Genomic DNA, 16,199 nt, shown 5'->3' with positions numbered 1-16,199 from the left:
GTTTTAGTAAAGCGCAACCTTATAAATGTAAAAGGATCACTATTTATAGTTTAATTGATAATTGATAAATTATACTATGAAGATAAAGTTTTTTCGAAGAAAAAAATGTAAACATAAATGTAAGTTCTTTTCTTTTATCTTTGTTGTAAATTCTATTTCAAAGAAAGGAAGATTGAATAAAGAAACGACATAAAATTTTTGCTGGTAGAGAAAGAACAGTTTCGTAATTCTAGCCGTATCGAATTGAAAAGTACATCCATATTAACCCAAATTTTCATAGTACATGTCACATAGAACAAACACGCAAAATTCACAAAAAATAATAATTGTAGCTTTTAGATGAAACTTACCAATAATAGAAACAGATAAACTGGAACCTCTCAGTCCCGATGCGGAGAACGCACACAAAGAACCATTTTAGAGACGATTTTTGAGCTCAGCCATTTTTTCAAGTGATTTGAACGAATTTTACATCACGCACCTAGCGTTTACTAACGAAACGACGCGTTTCAGTTGAGCAGACCATCCCACGTAATTTTGAAACTAACACGCGAAGACTGTCCGAGTGAGCTGCCGTTCGATATAGGCGCCTAAATTATCTGCAAAATAAATAAATACCTCCGTTTCGGGATCAAACCAGAATGACAAAACGAGTTGCATTATCGGGGAGATGTGATTTATGATATGTCAATTTTAAAGAAGTAAAACTAAACTTTAAAATTTTTTAACGAACATTCGGTTGTACAGTTCATGTATACACTAGAAATACTGATTGATAAAATGTTCGAATAAAGTGAAATCAACGCAGGGACGGAGTGAAAGGTGTCATTCAATACAACAAAACATAATTAATCTAACTCAAGTGAAAGTACCACCTGTCAACGAGCTCTTATTGAGCTCAGCCTGGTGGGACATTATGACCGACAAAGACAGCCACAGTTTACACAGATCGTTATTGTCAGAACAAGAAGCATGTAAGCATACATCCATCGTTCAAGAACGCAAAAATCAAAAAAGAAAAAAAAATATACAGAAATAACATGATGAGCATTAGAAAAATGAAACCGTTTCTGTTGATTGAATCATCAGTGAAAGAAAGTCCCACGTTTCGACGTTTTTCAATGGAGGTAACCGCGAATCCTAGTGAAGAAAAACAATCACTAAACCGCTTGCTGAATGTTTAGCTTTTGAATGTTCAATAAACCTAGTATGTCGCCGTCGCAGTCACCTCCGGGCCAAAGCGACCCTGCTGTTCTAAGAAGTTGTCTCCATTCAATTTGGTCCATAGCTGCAGTTCGATAGTCATGTTGTCTTCGGAGGCCCCGCAGGTCTCCTTCCACTTGATCGGGCCACTTAGCTCGCTGCGTGCCTCTTCGCCTTGTTCCAGTTGGGTCGTTATCAGAAACCATTTTCACCAGGCTGACGTAATCTTACCTTAAAGCAAAGCAAAGCCTTGGTGCTACATTCCGATTCGGAACTTGACCTTCTGTTTATTTATACACAGACTTCGCAGCCGACTGTTCAGTGTACAGGACAATTGCGGGGCTAGCGCTACGATCCTTATAATACCCTCCACCTTAACAATCCTTATAACACCCTCCATGTTGAACAGCAGATATGAAAGTCCATTACCCAACTTGCTGCAACCCTCTTCGAGATTCCAACGGACTCGAGAGTGTTCCCGAAATTCGCACTGTACACATCACTTTGTCCGATTGTGTCATACACTGCTTTGAAGTCGATGAATAGCTGGTGTGTGTGTACGTTGTTCTCGCGGCGTTTCTAGAGTACTTGTCGCAATGGTGGCGCAGGCCCCATGAATTCCTTTGTGATAGGTGATGGGCGGCGGCATAGAAGCTGGGAGAGTACCTTGTAGGCAGCGCTTAGCAGCGTGATTGCACGATAGTTGCTACAACCCAGCTTGTCGCCGTTTTGTAGATGGGACACAACATTTTTTTCATCCATTTCTCCGAAAACGCCTCACCCTTCCAGATCTTCACAATCACCCAGTGCAGTACTGCCCAGTGCCCAGAGCTTTCGTGTTTAGAATCTCGCTTGGTAATCGGGCATCCAGCCGATTTCCTCCTCCATCTCCTGGAGGATTAAGGCTGGGAACCTGCCGTCATCTATACGTACTCCTAGATTGATTGCCGATTGAGCGCTATAGCCTCGACTAGCAAAAAGCTCCGGGATTTGTCATTCACGGAGCTCCCTGCACCGCGACAAACGACAGAGGTTACTTATAGGGAGATGCTGGAGGTCACAAGCATGTGAATCACATCGATCGACTATCCAGCCTGCGTTACAGACCAAGAATTGCCAGCCGTCAGGCCTAAGTTTAGGAGCTGCCGTCTAAAAAACGGTATCCTACAACTTGACTGTGCAAACAACGATACAGTTAGGTGGTTGGAGACTACAGCATCTTCTCTCGAATCGTGGGAGGGAGCACACCTTCGTGTCTTGCACACAAAGGACCTGCCAAAGGCACTAAGATTCATAGGATACCTCCAGGACAGTGTGGGCACCAAAATGGGAGAATTCTCCGGCTACTCCAAAAACAGAAAGAAAGTCACCGTAACGTTACTGGAAAGACTGTCGAACTGATGGTGGAGCTGGACAGAACGTTGCGGTACAGCTGATCGAAGCCGGTCGTTGACTGTCGGTGGTAGCAGCAATAGTCAGTAGGTCAGGTAACAAATAAGCTAAGTAAGCAGTTGAAACCGGTGCCGTTGTCATGGAGCCGGTGTCGAATCAGTTTTGATATAATAAAATCAGTCGGGAGTTAACATTTGTGAACTTAAGGAGTTTCATTTTGCCTTCATGGTGGTTTCGGTTAGGTCAGTTCGTTCCATTTCTCGAGTGCGATTCAATTTCGTTTTGTGCAGTCGCAGTTTAGGTACCTGAAATCTCTTTCGACTCTTTCTCTGTTTTGAAATACTGTACGAGATAATATACTGAACGGGTTTTAATTGCATAAGATCGAAAGATTAGTAACTCAAAAAAAAAAAAAAAAATAAAATAAACCGGAACATTGAGTCAGTGGGTGAGGATACCAGAAAAGATTTGCAGCTGTGATTTCGCAACAGAAAATTAGAAGGGTGTTGCACTTGGCTTAACCAACGCAAACGGTAAGTTGATCTATTGCAACCAACTGTCAAATCCTAGGACTGCAATTATGTTGAACATAAATATCAAATTTGTTACCATTACAGAGTTAATCTAACGGAATTTGGTGGCCATTGCGGTGGAGGTTCCAACGGCTATCGGCATCCAAGAGATGGTCGTTGCCTCCGCTTACTTTCCGAAGGAAAGTCTGGGGGGCAGCTCGGACGTCAACACACGAGGTGAGTACCTGCCTGAATACTAGAGAACCTTATACAGAAAGAGAAAGAGAAAAGACAAGACACTCACCGTTAAGGCAACTGTCAACATCAAAATGGATAACGGCAATGCAAAATTATACAGCTCGCCCTTTTTGATGTTGACAGTTGCCTTAACGGTGAGTGTCTCGGCGTCTCTCTGGCGTATAGGCTGACTATTGAATACCTTCTAACAATGTTAATGTATGCAATGTAGGTAACGAGTCAACTTTTCGTAATGCTATTAGACAAGAGGTTTTAGATCTCACTCTATGTAGCGCCACGATAACGGAGAAACTCAAAAACTAGCATGTCTCTGATGAACCCAGTTTATCAGACCATAGATACCTTAGATTTGACGTCGAGGCTCACCCTTTGAGAACAGAAGACTTCAGGAATCCAAATAAAACCAACTGGAACTGTTTATGGAAGATTAGGGTAACTTGAGAACATTCACTCCCAAAAAAACTACCAACTTCTGCTGAACTGGACATCGCAGCGAGTAGCGTACAGGATCACGTTTTTTACGTCAAACTGCCCTGGTGGAACAAAACTCTCAGCATCCTTCGTCGGGAAGCCAGACGCTTGTTCAACAGGGCTGAAATCACGTCATCAGCCTTTTTCGAGCCAGATCCCTCGATTTTCCTTCGATTTTTAAATGAATAATAAAAACCTAAATTAATCCACCTAGCGGTCAGACCCAGCCTTTCTCATTCAAACTTTTATTTGTAAAAATAGATTTACATGAACGCTTCAATCCAATAAATGCATATTCACTCTTTGGGTTCTAAAATATTGATGTTGTAATCTATACATATAAAAATGTAGTCCGGTCCGTCAGTCTGTTTGATCCATTTAGGCTCGAAAACTACCGAACCGATCGACGTGAAAATTTGTATGTAGGGGTTTTTGGTCCCGAAAAGGTTCCTATGATAGTTTTAGACCCCTCCCTCTTCTGGAAAGGGGTCCAATACAAATGAAACATACATTTCTGCACAACTCAAGAACAAACCAAGCAAATGAAACCGAATTTGGCATGTGGATGTTTTAAAGGGTAATAAATATGTCCATAATGGTTCGACGCCCCTCCCTCTTATGGAAGCACATGTGTCTGCACAAATTTCTGCACATCTCGCGAACTAATCAACTAAATGGAACCATATTTGGCAGGTGAATGTTTTTAGTGGTAACAAATGATACACAGCTGCTGAAATCGACCACAGACCCCATTTCGGATTCTAGGTTGGCGACTTACGGTTCCTGGGGAACAGCGGAAAATGATCGAATTACACCCAATATGGGTATTTCTTCAACCAGAATGACGCTCAGAGGCCAGAAATTATTTTAAATACCATTTTGAAATCCAAGATGGCGACTTTCGGTTTGTGAAAAACAGCCTAAAATAACCAAATACCATCCAATATGAGTATCTCTGGAACCAGAATGATGCAATGAGCTTACAATTGACCTCAGGCACCATTTTGAATCGCTAAATGGCAACTTATGGGAAACAGTCGAAAATGACCAAATAATGCTCAACATGGATATTTCCGTAATCGAGATGATGCATAGAAACCAAACATTGACCCTTGACACCATTTTGAATTTAAACACGACCACTGTTAGTTTCTGGAAAACAACCAAAATAACTGAATACCTCCCAATATGGGTATTTCCGGTGTCAGATTGATGCCAGAAAATCTGCTGAAAATGACCGAATACCACCCAATATGAATATATTTAGAATTAGGGCGCCAAAAGCCAAAAGTCGAAGATTTTGTCATTTCGATAAAACCATTTATTTCAAACGATTTGTCTTTTGACTTTGATCATATCCTATTAAATATAAATAATACATATTAAATTGTTATGAAGTTTGTTATTTGTAAGTTTGAGAGATGACTTGTTCGTATGACACTAGTTATGTTCAAATTAGTCATGTAATCTTTGAAATAATAGACTTTCGTTGTTTTATTAACAATTTAATACATAACGATGGCTTAAGTTCAATTATAATCAAATGAAATGGGAACGTATAGGGCAGCCAAACTTTGAAACCACGTGTTCAATCATAATTCATCAGTTAACCCTTAACTAGCCCGCTCATCTGATATTAATATTGATCAAATCGGTTGTGTAGTTTCTGAGATAATGAAGTTTCGTGATTTTCATATTTCGGTACTTTACAGACGAAGTTACAGTCCGTTCACAGTAAAATTCAATAGGGTGTTACGAGGCAGCTAGACTTATTAGTTGACACTAATTTTGTAGAAATCGGGTCAGCCTTCACTGAGAAAAGTGAGTGAGTTCAAGTAGTCTTCGGAATATGTTCCTTTTCATAGCTGGATTTCACATTTTTAAACATAACAGGAAAAGTAAAAGTCTGATTGCAAAACAAATCAATAGGGTCTTATGGGGCAACTAGACCTTCCATTTGACACTGATTTTATGAAAATCGGTTCAGCCATTTCTGAGAAACATGAGTGAGATTAAGTAGTCTTCAAAACACGTTTCTTGTTATTACTTTTGAACCACAAGGTAAATTATTATGAAATTCAAAAGTTAAGGGTATTTCAGGTAGCCCGTTCATTTGAAATCATTTTTTTTCAAATTGGTTGTGTAGTTTTCGAGATAATGATGTTTCATGATTTTTACATTTTGAACCATAACCTCTAAACTAAAAATCCGATTACAATGAAATTCAAGAGGGTCTTATGGGACAACGAGAACCTTTCATTTGCAATTTATTTCATGAAAATCGGTCCAGCCATCTCTGAGAAAAGTGAGTGAGAATAAAAATCTGCACATACACACACACACATACATACAGAAAATGCTCAGCTCGTCGAGCTGAGTCGAGTGATATATGCCATTCGGCCCTTTGGAGCACTTTTATACTTTCGGTTTTGCAAGTGATTGCTATACCTTTCTAGGAGAAAGGCAAAAAGCTGCTCAGAAAGTTGCACTCTTTCTGCTGACATATAAAAATCAGAAAACCGTGTAAAACTCTAGGACCCCATTGATGGCATGCATTTAAAAAATTCTCAACCTATTTTCCCACATTTCTCACATACTATGAGAGGACTAATTTTAACATCAGCGCCAGCTATATTTCGGTCGTAGCTTTTATTCGCCACTGAAACATTCGACGACGAGTTTCTTATTGCTGGACTTGCCATCACTGGCAGCCTGTTGTTGCGCTCTACGCGGTAGACAGCGACAACACGTATAAGCGCACAAATCAAAGACCGTAAAGTTCACAGACCGAGAGAAAGTTAAAACGGGTTTGGATTGAATATCGCACTACACACCTGCTAATCCGCTTCTGGGTCAATTTCTGATTACAGAAGTTTCTGGAGAATAGAACTTTGTTCGCCGAGATGTCCACCAATACAAGGCGTGAAACGAGGAATGTAAGTACGCAAAGGAAATGTGATGAATTTAGTTTTGATCCCAGGTGACGTCACGTAACACTGGATCAGGTTTAATTATCCATTCGGGCAAAGTACGTAAGTATTGTGGTGGTGTTAATTACTTCACCCAACAATTACGTACTCGCAAGCATTTACTGCGTACGGTATCGTGGCAGTTGTGTTCGAGATCGCTGAGCTGGTAAAATAATGTTTCATTTTTGCGTTTAATGCAGGCACGAAATAAATCGAATCAAATCATGAGAGATATAGGATACAGTATATTGTTCAACATATTCACGGTACTCCACATAATAGTCGATTACCTAATCGAACTAGTTCTCAAATGGTACTGGGGACCAACAAGGATGCGATGTCCACCGTTGCAGAGAAAGCAAATAATTTTGACCTATAGTGTGCAAGAGCTGGCCAGAATGATTCGCAACAAAGAGGTCAGCTGTCATGAGGTGGTCAGTGCTTACATTGATCGCCTTAATGAAGTGAATCCAATTATTAATGCCGTTATCGATGGACCATTCATTGAGGCATTGGAGCAAGCTAAAGTCATTGATGAACGCATACAGCGTGGGTTGATATCGGAAAATGAGTTTGCTGAAAAACCTTTTTTGGGAGTTCCTTTCACTACCAAAGATAGTACCGCCGTCAAAGATAAGTTACACACGCTTGGAATCGTTGCGAGAAAAAATGTTAAGGCAAAAGAAGACGCCGAATGTGTGAAGCTTATGAAAGATGCGGGAGCCATTATCATTGCGACTACCAGCATTCCAGAAATTAACCGATGGTAAGACCACTATTTCAATGACATCGAGGATCGACTGATATTGTGTTACTGCTTCGCAGGCAAGAAACCAGAAATCTTCTTATTGGGCAAACTAACAATCCATATGACAGTCGTCGCACCGTGGGCGGTTCGAGTGGAGGCGAAGCGGCACTCATCACAACATGCGGCAGTGCCTTCGGCCTAGGTTTAAAACTATTCTTTTTTGCTAATTAGAATTTCATGCACGCTTTCTAGGGTTCCGGTATCTGTTACGTTTCTGCAGTGTTTTAACTGGTCAAACGTAAAATCACAACGAACCACAACTCATTTTTATCATCCACTTGAACGTAGATTTTTAGGAGTAGTTTTAAAGACTCTTTTTTGTCTTTCAATTTGTTGTTAATAATTTTAGAAGTAAAGTTTTGTTTTGAATTTTCATTCGAGACTTTCTATTCTAATTTCATTTGTTTAGTTGTTTTTCGTAGCACACAAACAGGCAATTTAAAAATAACCTGCAGTATCTATGGATTATTTATGTGTTATCTATGTATCATAAAATTTTATTACTTCAGTAATTGTATGTCACTCGCGCGTTATCGTTTCGAGCTCGAAATGATAAGGGGCTCCTTAAATTCATTTGCACATTGCTGATGTCACAACCTTCCAAACCATTTCATTAAAGCTTTCTGGAAGGTTCTCAGCTCAGAGGAGGATCACCTCCACAACCATCGTTGCTTTATCTCGATGATATTTACAGGTACGGACATCGGTGGGTCGATTCGTATGCCGGCATTCTACTGTGGAATATTTGGACACAAACCTACCTCTGGCATTGTGAACACGCGGGGCTGTACTTTGCGTACCGGGCGTGAAGTTTCCACGATGGTCGTCGCTGGCCCGATGACTCGTTACGCCTCTGATTTACGTCCAATCATGAAAGTATGGCATCCATAAACGATTAGAAAAACGTATGCTAAATTTACTACTTTGTAGATATTAGTTGGCCCAAAAAGCGCGATTACCTTGAAACTGAATGAACAAACTGACTTGAAAAAGCTGCGCTACTTCTACTGCACAAGTTCTGGGGATATTCGATGCAGCCCTGTTCATTCGCAACTGCAACGGGCTATGAACAGAGTGGTGGATCATTTTCAAACCGTAGCTCCGGAAGGCGTTCAAAAGGTAACGTTGAAGGGTTCCGAAAAAACAAGCCAGATGTGGCGTTATTGGATGACCCAGGAACCGGCAAGTTTCAACAATTTGTTGGGTAACGGAAAGCAGCTGTCGCCGCTGGTTGAGCTTGTTAAGAAAGTTGGCGGCACTAGTGATTACACGCTTGCGTCTGTATACTCTCTGATTGACAGTATCATGCCACCGGAAAACGCCGATAAAATAAAGGAAATCACTCGTCAGTGCGATCAGGAGCTTACGGATCTGCTCGGAGATGACGGGATTTTGTTCTATCATAGTGCAACCCACTCGGCTCCATATCACTATTCGGCCTTTGTGAATGTGTTCAATTTTAGCTATTGGTGTTTGTTCAATGTTTTGCACGTACCGGTCACTCAGGTACCACTCGGACTGGACCCGGACGGTCTGCCCCTGGGGGTACAAATTGTAGCAACACGCAACCGTGATCGGCACTGTTTAGCCGTGGCCGAAGAGCTTGAGCGAGTTTTCAGCGGGCACATTCCACCATTCATTATTGATTGAGGCTGTGAACAAAGTTTAATTGCTTATTTAGATAGTTTAATATTTTTGATATTTTTTTTATTAACAGCGCGGGATTGGTAGAGGTGTCGACATTAGTTCTGTTGTTTCGTAGTTATATATCGGGCAATTTAACATGAATCCCTCTCCTAGTTTTGTATGACTTCAATAGCTATTTTAATAAGTCTCTTTTTGTGTTAATTCTCATTCAGCGATATCTACCAATAACTTTCTACATGAGATGTGAGCCGATATCCGATCTGTTTTGTACGGTGTATGCATAATATATATGTTCATAACTAAGCACAGAGTTGCAAAGTAGTAATTGATTTATTTTTGGTGAAACAAAATATCCAAAATTTCACAAACTAGCTTAATTGTAACTAATTAACTAGTGGTTTTGAAGTTTTCACTGTTCCTCTAAAGACGTTTTCAGAAATAGTATTCAGCGAATTATTTTCTGCAAGTTTCATTTTAAGCATATATTTCATTTCAACAGAAAAGAAACTATACAACTGACTATACAACTAATGAATAAATAAATACTAGATAGTACAGTCATACTCTAGTTTTCTAATTATCTTGGAATACATTTGATAGGATATATCGAAACGCTATCTGACATACAATTCTGGAGATGTACAGTTGTGGACACTATTTTTAACTGCTTTTGACCATCACAGAAATGATCTGTCTGTCACAGAGAGAACGCAGGAATGCTTTAACCTACAAATTACTTTCGAACATATCCACCAAACGCTTGATTTCTCGTCTGAAATCCATGAAAATAGAATGTCAATTTTACGTCAATCCGGAAGTTTAGTTACTTACATCCTAGCGGCTAGTGCTTCGGCGGGTTTGATGGCTTTCGATATTTCCTCCGCTTTGGCCATGATTGTGTACATACACTTGATATTGGCGTCCATACAGTCAGTTAGCTTGGTGACGGCATTTTTGTAAATTTCTACATTATCAGCAGTGATTGAGGATATTGAATGCAGCACGGAGCAGAGATTCTCGGTTAAATTATCCACCGAGGCGGCCAATGCTTGCGCTTCTCGTTCGACCTCGTTCAATACGTTTGGGTCTATTTGATTGAATTGTGATGGCAACATAAACGGTTTTGGCATTAACCCATAATTACTAGAACTACCAGCACCGGTCGCTGCCGACGGAGTGCTCTGACGGGAAATGGATGGATTTCCAGAATCTTTTCGCGTTACCGACACGGGACTAGCCAATTTAATTTTGTACTCGAGATTTTCGGCAACAAAATGTGTCATATTGCCATCCACTCGGACCGTTCCTTCCAAGTTATACGGAAAAGATGTGTCTGTAAAAGATATATACATAACCGTTTGACATTTTTGGCAAAATTCATATACCTTTCCGTTTATCACAGTTCAGCGAATCTGGCCGTTTTCTAGTTTGTGACGAAGATGATGAGGACGAAGCCGAGTCCAAGTTCTTGGGATTCGCTCTGGCCGCATCTCGCTCACGGGTATTTCCACTTTCGAAAAAGTCTTGCGTGTAGGAAATCTCACTATAGGACTCGGTCATCGCTGCAGGAATGTCTTCCAACTCTTCACCGTCCAAATCGGGTGCATCTGGGACAGCAGAATCTGCATCGTTGTGAACTCGTTTCTGTTCCAGTGATTGATCAATGAACGGGTTACTCATATCATCAGCTGACATCGCTTCTTAAGGGTGTTAAGAAAATGTTTGGAAAGTGACCAGAAATGTATAACTTTTGGGATTTTGTAAATACAAAATATACTTCTGCTAAAATAGCAATCGCAAGGAACAATCTGCGCAGGTTGCAAGTTTTGTTTTGCTTCAGCACGGTGCACACTAGATGCAGCTGTCAACATTCACTGCGATGTGTGCGCTTGCTTGCTTAACGTTGCCGTCGCCGCTAGCACGCATACAGTGATGCGAAATCGCTTTTACCCTGGGTACAAATCCGCACAGGCGTTTTTCTTCAGTCTTCGACTGACTTTTGTTGTGTACAGACTTTTCTGAATTTATCGGGAAGGTCCTCTCTCTCGCGGCCAATCGATTTTGAAGTTGATAAAAATCAAGCAAAAAGAAAAATCGCATATAAAGTGTTGAAAATTCGCCATTTCCCGCTGTGCAGTCTACTTTTGTGGTATTTCTTGCACGTTTTGTTTTTCCCTTGTTTTATTAGGAGTGCTATTCAACGTTGTCAGTGAATGAAAAAATTGCACATTTTTTCACTTTACAAACGCATGGTGTGCTAGAAGTGCAGATTTTGTGGTTATTTTTTCTTCGGATCTTTTTTTTGGTGAACCGTTTTGTTGGTTTCGTTTCACAGTGTGAAGAAAAAAGGTACAGATAAGAAAGCCGGGAACAACGTCGGAATTATGGCGGAGAATGAAGATTTGAGTAGCAGTAATAGTAGTAGTAGTAGTAGCAGGGAGGATATGCACTTTTTTGAAGGAGTCGAGAAGCTGCTGGAGATCTGGTTTGAATCGAACTCATCTGACAAAAATGCCGATTTGAGGAAGATCCCAAGGTAAGCTGGTTTTCGTTTGCTGATAGACGACGAAAAAAAATACCACTGGCATTTTCTTATCGTGCAATGCCACTAGTCGCTCTGTTGAATAGTGTGAGTTTAAGTTTAAACACATGGCTCAGAGAAAAGCTGTCGGCATTAAGCAGCTGAAGGCTTAACCGAACCCTCCTTTTTGCAAAAAAAGCCAAAGGTTCACATGGCAACAGACAAGCAACGAAACACAGGATCAACAAAATAACGCGAACTCCCGGTTCTAGTTTTTGAGTCTGTAGGCTGATGCATGAGCTTCCGCATTGGAATATTCGAGATCAAATTTGCTAAACCTATGAAAGTAGCAGCTTACGAGTAGAGGTGTAATTTTTCGGATGGTTATTTTGTTATTAACATTCAATGCACATTGTTCTTGCCTCCCAAAAAATTACAGTACGTTTTTTGTCTGCCTACCAATGTTAATGAATGATTGAATCTGCAATGTTTGCCTTGGACAGCAGATATACTTCTGTCAAAATGAAAATAGTTTGCATTCTGATTTCCTTTCTCGTTGAGACAAAAAAAAAATGCTTTCATATTAAAAAGCATTTTTGTTGAGCATTGTTGAACGATACCACATCTAGAGGAGCATTTCAAAAGGTTCTATCTGACATTTGTAAACAAAACTTATGTATGCTTATTGGTTTGAGAAAGTTTGATGTATTTTTGGTTTTTAAAATTGAAAATAATAAAAATATCGTACAGCTCTCTGGATTTTTTCTTCTAGTATACTAATCTGTAATTCGAACGGAAACTTTTGCAGAAGCTGATAGGACCTCGACTGTTGAACAATTGGGTGGGTAAAAAGCAAAGCCTTGGTGCTACATTCCGTATCGGAATTCGACCTTCTGTTTTACTATACACAGACTTCGCAGCCGACTGTTAAGTGTACAGGACAATTGCGGGGCTAGCGCTATTATCCTACTGACACTAACAGTTTCTCCCGAGCCGGGACTCGAACATACGACGACTGGCTTGTTAGGCCAGCATCGTACCTCAAGACCAGCTGGGAGGTTGGGTACTAAAGTTTTAAACAAGGTTTTCTGATTTTAATGTATCAGCTGAAAGAGTGTAGTTTTCTGAGCAAAACTTGATTTTAAAAAAAATGTATATCATTTCGATATTTAAATGAGGAATAAAAAACTACTCAAAATATGTTAAATGACAGTTCGCCCACATACATAAGACATACGTAACACTCAGGAAGAAATCTTCCAAAAAAGTTGGTACAAAATGAACTACTCGAAAATACCAACCTCTGTAAAAAAAACCTCTGTTTGAGTTGTTTTTGAAGGCAGTGTACCTGCGCAGCCCTGCATTTGTCTCGTTCCTACTCGAAAAATGCTGCATTGATTTTGTAAATAAATTTTTTACAGTTCCTTATGGGATTTTCTTTGGGGCTTGATAAGGCCGAGAAAAAGAAAATTCATTTTGTTCATTATTTATCGAGCAGTTTGACAGGGCGAGGTACGGAGTACTATGGGGCAACGTGTACCAGAAAAAAACGCCAGTGTTACGTATGTCTTATGTATGTGGTTCGCCCATGGGCAATGCTTTTCGAGCAGTTTTTAATCTGTGTTTAAAAACCGAAAACCTTGGAAATCATGGAATGTCAGGGAATTGATTTTTCGATCAGAGAAATCAGGGAAAACTGAAAAATAATCAGGGAAATGTTTTTACCCGATACGCGGTTCTTTTTCAAATCGCTTTTTAGCGCAAAAACAGATTTTTTTTAGCATAAAAGGTTAATTCGGGACTGTTCGGTGTCATATCTGATCGAACCATTTTTCACTGAGATTCTAGAGTTGCATTCATCTACGTTGCGTCTTTTTTGTGCCGAATACTGAAAAATATCAGGGGAACTAATGTAATATCTCAAAGATTATCAGAAAAAATCAGGGGATTTGATTTTAAAAACTTTTTGCCACTCTTACCTGGAAAATCTGGGAGTTGGGTTGTTTAGCTATTCACGGATTTCCGATTTTTATATATCATCTGAATTTTCTGTAATTTTCTGAGCAAAACGTGATTTTTCAAACCTTTATATCATTATCCTTCGATAATTAAATGAAGAATTATAATTCGCTCCAAATCGCTACAATGACAGTTGGTATGGGCCAAACTGTCATTGTAGCGATTTCGAGCAGTTTTGAATCTTGAACAACTATATAAAATCCGCTAATATATGGGAAAACTAAAAAACAATCAGGGAAAAAATTCCAACCGAGACGCGATTCATTGTTAAACGGCTCTTCAGCGCCAAAACGAATTTATTCAGCGTAAAAAGTTAATGCGGGATCTTTACTGTTTGGTTTCATATCTGATCGAATACATTCTTCACCGGGAATTCAGGGCTGCGTTCATTCACGTTGCACTTTTTTGTGCTAAATGCTAAAAAATATCAGAGAATATCAAGAAAAATCAGGGAATTAAACTTGGTTGTTTAGCTATATCAGTTTTTTATATCATCTGAAAGAACTGCATTTTCCAAGCAAAATGTGATTTTAAAAAATTTTCTATCGTCCTTCAATTTTAAAATCCCGAATTAAAACTGCTCGAAATCGCTACAATGACAGTTCGCCCACATACATAAGACATACGTAACACTGGCGTTTTCTTTTCTGGTACACGTTGCCCCATAGTACTCCGTACCTCGCCCTGTCCAACTGCTCGACAAACAAAAATCAATGCAACATTTTTCGAATAGGAACGAGACAAAAGCAGGGCTGCGCAGGTACACCACCTTCATAAACTACTCAAACAGAGATTTTATTCAGAGCTTGGTACTATTCGAGTAGTTAATTTTGTACCAACTTTTTTGGAAGATTTCTTCCTGAGTGTTACGTATGTCTTATGTATGTGGTTCGCCCACTGTCATTGTAGCGATTTGGAGCAATTTTTATTCTTCATTTGAAAATCGAAGAACAATGATACAAAATTTCAAAAAAATACGTTTTGCTTAGAAAATTACACTCTTTTAGTTGATATGTATATAAAAATCAGAAACCCGTGAATAGCTAAACAACTCAATTGTGAAAACTTTTTCGCCACCCTGGAAGGAGAACGATGAACATTAAAAACTACGTTTTGCTTAGAAAATGTACCTTTTTAAATGATATATAAATACTAGTATAGCTTTAGGACCCTATTCGCTGTTATAGGTGGAACTGCAGTAAAATTTGCTAAATCTTATGAAATTCGGTAAAATGTTGTAAAAAGGCAGAAGTTTGCAAGTTGGTAAACTAAAGAATTGATTGGAATTGCTTGGGTTATTATTCATCTCTTGTTTTGCTAGATACCACCAAGATGCCAATCGAAATCTATCCTCAAAATGATTCATATAGCCGAATGTTTGTTCAACTCATCATTATTCTTTGTTTGGATACTAAATTTTTCCTCATAACATCATTTGGTCAGGTGAAAATCCAGTCGTAGTGATTTAGAAATAAACTCGGTCCGGCCTAACCGTTTAGCCGGAGATTGCTCGTTTATCAAGAATATTCCACGAACCTTAGAACAAAAGTATATGTACCTTTCCCAAACAATTGGGTTGTTTAGCTATTCACGGATTTCGAATTTTTCTATATCAGATTTTTTTAAATTTTATAGATCGAAGCAAGCTGTGATCAAGAACGGACGTGAAAATGTTTCTCGTCGGAATTGCTGTTGTTTCGGTGTGAATTCCGAGTTTTTGATTTGTTGTTGTTGTTGTTGTTGTTGGGTTTTAAGATTATTATGGCTAGAGTTATTGATTTGAATCGCGATGAAGTGTTCCGAGGGTTGTCGAGTACGGTTGGGGATAGTGCAATAATGTCGACGTATTTTATTTAGCCTTCCCGTCGCGTAATCGTTATATTTTAAGTGCAAAGGGTGGAGTAAAAGGTAATACGAAATGTGGCGGTTTCGTATTATCGGTAAGAGTGACGTCAATGTTGAAATCCGTGAAAGATTCGTGCAATTTTGTGGCTAATTTGTGAGAGCTGCATTTCTTTTTCAGTGGCGGAGCACGTTTCCCGCTAGCCCTTGCCTTGTCATAAGTGTGTGTGAGTAAGTGCAAGGTGAACAAGGAAAAGCGAGAGAAGTGCGAGTGCAGGATGACCGTTGCTCTTGCGTGCGGCACTTTCTCGCACTAGCATGATGGTTCAGAGAGGACGCGGGAATTAAAGGATAAGTATTAGTGTTAGTGACGTTTTGCCTGTGTTTTTTGTTTGATTTGCATGGCAAAAGGGAAGCAATGTTTTTTTTTTGTTTTTTTTTCTCTGCTTTCATTTTGAGCAGTTTTATGCCCTTGTTTTATGATTTTTCTAGCTTTTGAGTAAATACTGAAACACATAGACAATTTTCAATTTAATAAAGTAGAAATCTTGTCGGTC

General features: G+C 39.5%; 3 protein-coding genes across 5 annotated transcripts in view; 2 read left to right on the top strand and 1 right to left on the bottom strand.

Annotated features, from left to right (window-relative positions):
* The first annotated feature begins 6,547 nt into the window (after positions 1-6,547).
* LOC129726564 (fatty-acid amide hydrolase 2) lies at positions 6,548-9,581 on the top strand. The gene is made up of 5 exons (XM_055683416.1): positions 6,548-6,772; positions 7,006-7,571; positions 7,631-7,755; positions 8,308-8,489; positions 8,544-9,581. The coding sequence occupies exons 1-5, from the start codon at positions 6,740-6,742 to the stop codon at positions 9,261-9,263; spliced, it is 1,626 nt and encodes a 541-aa protein (XP_055539391.1). The 5' UTR covers positions 6,548-6,739; the 3' UTR covers positions 9,264-9,581.
* On the bottom strand, positions 9,572-11,098 carry LOC129726567 (BLOC-1-related complex subunit 6). The gene is made up of 3 exons (XM_055683421.1): positions 10,646-11,098; positions 10,092-10,593; positions 9,572-10,032 (listed from the first exon to the last, which is right to left on the bottom strand). Exons 1-3 carry the CDS (start codon positions 10,953-10,955, stop codon positions 9,987-9,989), a joined length of 858 nt encoding a protein of 285 aa, XP_055539396.1. The 5' UTR covers positions 10,956-11,098; the 3' UTR covers positions 9,572-9,986.
* Positions 11,099-11,237: 139 nt separating this feature from the next.
* Positions 11,238-16,199, top strand: part of LOC129726565 (S-adenosylmethionine decarboxylase proenzyme) — a 27,322-nt gene continuing 22,360 nt past the window's right edge. For 2 of the 3 annotated variants that reach the window (XM_055683419.1, XM_055683417.1), the window contains exon 1: positions 11,238-11,796. In XM_055683419.1, coding sequence (XP_055539394.1) covers positions 11,645-11,796 — 152 coding nt within the window. In that variant the 5' untranslated portion in view covers positions 11,238-11,644. The remainder of the gene's footprint in view (positions 11,797-16,199) is intronic. The other variant, XM_055683418.1, reaches the window with a different exon arrangement.

Source organism: Wyeomyia smithii, chromosome 3 (genome assembly GCF_029784165.1).
Source record: "Wyeomyia smithii strain HCP4-BCI-WySm-NY-G18 chromosome 3, ASM2978416v1, whole genome shotgun sequence".
NCBI classification, from domain to species: domain Eukaryota; kingdom Metazoa; phylum Arthropoda; class Insecta; order Diptera; family Culicidae; genus Wyeomyia; species Wyeomyia smithii.
This window is presented reverse-complemented; position numbering and strand designations above follow the sequence as displayed.

Excerpts from the sequence above, each read along its gene's own strand:
- LOC129726564 (XM_055683416.1), top strand. The coding sequence starts at position 6,740 with ATGTCCACCAATACAAGGCGTGAAACGAGGAAT. Across the intron at positions 7,572-7,630 it reads ATTCCAGAAATTAACCGATG|GCAAGAAACCAGAAATCTTC; the intron begins GTAAGACCACTA and ends ACTGCTTCGCAG. Across the intron at positions 8,490-8,543 it reads ATTTACGTCCAATCATGAAA|ATATTAGTTGGCCCAAAAAG; the intron begins GTATGGCATCCA and ends ACTACTTTGTAG.
- LOC129726567 (XM_055683421.1), bottom strand. The coding sequence starts at position 10,955 with ATGTCAGCTGATGATATGAGTAACCCGTTCATTGATCAATCACTGGAA. Across the intron at positions 10,594-10,645 it reads GAACTGTGATAAACGGAAAG|ACACATCTTTTCCGTATAAC; the intron begins GTATATGAATTT and ends TATCTTTTACAG. Across the intron at positions 10,033-10,091 it reads GAAGCACTAGCCGCTAGGAT|ACGAGAAATCAAGCGTTTGG; the intron begins GTAAGTAACTAA and ends CATGGATTTCAG.